This window comes from Arachis ipaensis, chromosome B10 (genome assembly GCF_000816755.2).
Source record: "Arachis ipaensis cultivar K30076 chromosome B10, Araip1.1, whole genome shotgun sequence".
NCBI classification, from domain to species: Eukaryota; Viridiplantae; Streptophyta; class Magnoliopsida; order Fabales; family Fabaceae; genus Arachis; species Arachis ipaensis.
The window spans coordinates 1151322-1156036 of NC_029794.2; the positions used below are offsets into that span (position 1 = coordinate 1151322).

General features: G+C 33.1%; 1 protein-coding gene across 1 annotated transcript; it reads right to left on the reverse strand.

The window, feature by feature from the left end:
- Positions 1870–4207, reverse strand: LOC107624479 (zinc finger protein ZAT4-like). Its single transcript, XM_016326968.2, has one exon. The coding sequence runs from the start codon at positions 3521–3523 to the stop codon at positions 1877–1879; it is 1647 nt and encodes a 548-aa protein (XP_016182454.1). The 5' UTR covers positions 3524–4207; the 3' UTR covers positions 1870–1876.

Consider the following 4715-nt stretch of genomic DNA (forward strand, 5'->3'; position numbering starts at 1 on the left):
TATTCTAGCATATTTCCATTAGAAAAATATATTATTAAATTTTCATTTACAAATACAGTTCCATTTACAAAATTTACACAAATTTTTAATACAAGTTGTCTCTTTTTTTTTTCTTTCCTTTTTTGTGTTTGTCATCAAAACTCAAGATTTACTAGATTTCTATATTATCAAATACAACTTTTTTTTAACCTAATTTCAAAGATGATAGATAAACAACTTTATTTTTCTTTTTTAAATCCTTGTGTTTAGTTGAGCCTACAATAATCCTATTATCCAAGCATGATCCATGCAACAAACAAAACAATGTCATAATCTTTAATTAAAAAAGAAAAAGAAAAAAAAAGTTCCATTGTAGTCAACTACACTTCATGTCAACTTTATGCAGCCTCTAAATGTAAGGTAATTATTGTGGTCCAAATAAGCATATCCCTCTTGAGTTATTATTATTTTTATTATGATATGATGATGATATTAATGTTGCTATGTATACTCAGAGATACATAGTGATTAGTGATGAAGATTTAATAACACACCACTTGGGTCAGTGTGCCCAACCAAAATGAGAGAAAGGAAACAAATAAATAGATACATAGATATATAAGATGGCTAGTCATGTTTTATGGTAGGTGACTAAACAACCACCTTTTTTTAATCTTTTATTTATTTAATGAGTTTAATTTTAATGCATTGATAGTATAAAATGTTTTACCCAGTCTGTATAATCATATCTATTTTTTTAAATAATTATTTACGCGGTTAATATAAAAAGTAGTTATTTTCAATGATGTGATATTACGTAATTAGATGCACGTATAAAATTTACATTGTCTTTCAAAATTAAATTCTTATTTAATTTGTATTATAAAAAGAGGAAGTATAGGAAGCCAATTGAGTATCTGTACAATGTGTACAATGACATGTATTGTGTTCGATTCAATAGGATATCAGATGTTTATTATCCCTGATATCCGGATGGTTATTCTGTTTGATAAATTAGTAGTATTTTATCGTGGATGTTCATTTTTAACTCATATTGAGCCAAATAAACAGTCCATTGTACACATTGTACAGATACTCCATTGGCTCCCTAGCGAGATTCTGATAAAAAATATAAAAAAGAGAAAATGACAAATAGGTCCCTGACCATTGAAAAATACTTTTAAGTCTCCGATCTTCACAAAACTTGGACAGATCAATCCCTCCGTCTAAATGCCTCCGTCAGAACTGATCCGTCCAAATGCCTCCGTCAGGACTGATCCGTCCAAATGCCTCCGTCAGGGACTGATCCGTCCAAGTTTTGTAAAGATTAGGGACTTAAAAGTATCTTTCAATGGTCAGAGACGAAAATGTCCGCAAAACAAAAGGTCAGGGACCTATTTATCATTTTCTCTATAAAAAAATCTCCCTTTTTTTAAGTATCCCCTAAAATTTCAACACCTCATTCATTTCTCTTTGATGCAAAGAAAAGAGCCCACCAAAAAAAAAAAATTACACATAAAAAGGAAAATTTTCACTCAACTAGTACATTTCTATTATATATGCTATGCTAAGGGGAAAATAATTAATGTTGGTGAAAAATAAAGAAAGAAATCTAGTACCAAGAAGTGTAGAAATCTGTTAGAACTTACAATTTCTCATAATCTTATTCTATTAACAAAGTAATTAATAACATGATATCAACTTCCAAAAATTAAAAGAAAAAATGATGAATAAGAAGTTCCTTATGAACTACTTGAAGAATATATGAGCAGAACAGAAGCAAAGTACTTAAAATTAAAAGCAAAGACAATGAATTATGTAAAGAATTAATGAAATTAAAATGCATAAACTTTTCTATACAGTTCATATATATATATAAATATATTTGGGTTTTTTTCTAGTTAGACATGAGACCTACCAATGCTTCCTGCTTGTGATTTTCCCACCAAGTAGTGTAAGAATCAGAAGCATGAGGATTGATTTCTTCTTCATCATCTTCCTCAGTAGCAGCAGCTTCAGCAACAGGAAGATTGAGATCAAGCAAGTCCCTAATCTCAGGCACTGAAGATTCTTGAAGTACAACTGTTTGATGAAAGTTCCCAGTATCAGAAGCAGAAGCCATATGGGACCTCTTGTGTCCACCCAAGGCTTGACCAGATGAAAATACCTTAAAGCAAATTGGACATTCATGCCCCTTGTTCTTGTTTCCCTTCTTGGATTCTCTGTCAAAACCATTACTATTATTACCAAATTCATGTACTTGTTGTGATGCATCAGTGGGGGTGGGTGATGATGGTGGTGGTGCTTCTTCATGTTCTGCTTCAGCTTCAGCTTCAAACTCAATGCTGTTTTCACTGCTCTGATCATTATTATTCCTTGAAGCAAAAGAGCAACCTTTGATCTTCTTGTGACTTGCTCTGTGACCCCCAAGAGCTTGGTATGAATGGAAGATCTTGTTGCAGGTTGTACACTCAAACTTTCCTCTCTTATGATTATGAGAAGAACTGCTCTTGATGCTGAATTCACCTTCTGATGAATTAGGCTTTTTGTTTGATCCAGAATCCCAAAACTTTGCCTTAATTGAACTGTACTTATTGTTAGTAGTACCTTCTTCAAATGCAGACTCAGAATCAAGTTCATACTTTTTCTTATCCTTCCCAATAATCTTGCTGAAACCATTAACTGAAACTGTGGTGTTGTTCATCACCTTAACTCCTTTGGCACTCTCAGTAGCCAAAAATTCTGAACTTTTCTTCCCTTTGGAGCTTAGATTTGGAGAACTCAAATAACTGCCTAATTTTGAAAACTCAGAACCAATGTTGACAAGCTTCTTGTTCTTGTTCTTAGAGAACTCAGAAACAGAATTGACACCACACCATGGACTCAAATCCCTGCTTAACATCATCAAGCTCATAGCAACTTCTTCTTGTTCATGCTCATCAGCCTCAGAAACAGAAGAATCAGTTGTTGTTGCTGCTGGTGCTGATAATGGTGCTATGTACCTTGTTCTTGTTCTCTTGGATCTTCTCCTTCTGCTTGGAGCATTGGCTTCTTCATTATCAGAATGGCTAGCACTATTGTTAGTCCATGATGAATCTTGATCACACTCCATGCTCTCTACTTTCTCAGAAGAATGGCACTTCATGTGGCCAAATAGTGCTCTCCAAGACTGAAAACCTTTACCACAATCCTTGCAGAACAACAGAGAATTGTCTTCACTTGTTGAATTGGTTAGCCTCCATGTCTTCTTGGGATTCTCTCTCAGACCATAGCCTTCAGAACCTATTCCTGTGTTGTTTTCTGTAGATGAAGAAGATGAAAGCATCTTCTTAATTTTTGCTGTTGATGATGATGATGCAAGAAGCTTGTTATTGTCATGGTGATGATGATCTATGTCACCATTGATGACATGAGACCTCATGTGACCACCCAAGGATCTACCACAAGGGAAGCTCCTGCTGCAGAACTTGCACACATGCTTGTTCTTCTTGTTGATGTGTTGTCCTTCATTATAATCTTCTTCTTCCATTGTTGGATTCATCATATTCAAACAACAAAAAGAAGAGACACAGAGAAAAAGCCAAAAAGATTATTGAATCAACAACAAACTAACACTATACCGAGTCAGAGAATATTGAAGAATGCTGATGTAGAATTAATTCATCACACACATCATCGATCTCAGCACCAGAGAGAAGAAATAAATGGCAATAGAAAAAAGCAGAGGATGAGAAGAGAAAAGAAGCATGACCCAGATCAGATTATGGAGTGAGAAGCAAGAATCCACAACAAAGATCAAATTTTGCAAGCTAAGTATGTTGTTTGTTCAAGATCCAAGGAAGCCACAAAAGGTGGAAATTAAAAGAAAACAAAAGAATAAAAGCTTCTTGTTGTTGTTGTTGTTGAATTCCTATGTGGCTAGCTAGTAGCTAGTACTATAGAGAAGACATAGCTGGTTGTAACTACAAGAACTTGATGATATTTGAAGAATAGGAAAAGATCAAAGTTGTGAATGAATGAATGTGTTGGTGTGGTGATAGAAGAGTGTGTGTGTTGTTGTTGGAAAATGCTAATGATAGGGATGATGAGAGAAGAAAAGAACAAAGGAGAAGAGAGTGAGTGTGTGAGTGAGCGTTTGTTTCTCTCTCACACTTACTCATTCTCTCTCTCTTTCTTAATTAACTTCACTATATTTGGAGGAGAAATCCATGCATGGAAGCAAACTTCAGAATTAAAATATGTTTGTAACAGATAAAGAGAGAGAGGCCACGTGTACTCAACTTCATCATCATACTACGCCACCCCTTTAATTAATCTAATCACAACAATTATTAATTAGGTTATGTTACGCGTACACTAAAATCAGTCACCAGTATAAAATGTATGTTAGAATATAAATATATATTGAAAATAAATTAAATCACATATGTATTTATAATACATTGATGACTAATTTTAGTGACTAATTTTAATGTACAAATAACATTTCTTTTATTTAATTGCTTATTTACAAATAGATCACTATTTTATATTCCTGTCAAAACTCATGAACTAATGATACATACATTATAGAAAAGTTTTCAAATGTACGGTCGTATTGGTATTACGTTAATTTTTAACCGTTGATCTTAATTATATATATTATATATATTTTTTAAAATTAAGATCAACGGTTAAAAATCAATAAAACATCGGTATGACGATACATTTAAAAATTTTCCTACATTATACATTAT

Coding starts and splice junctions, on each gene's coding strand:
- LOC107624479 (XM_016326968.2), bottom strand. CDS start 3,523: ATGATGAATCCAACAATGGAAGAAGAAGATTATAATGAAGGACAACAC.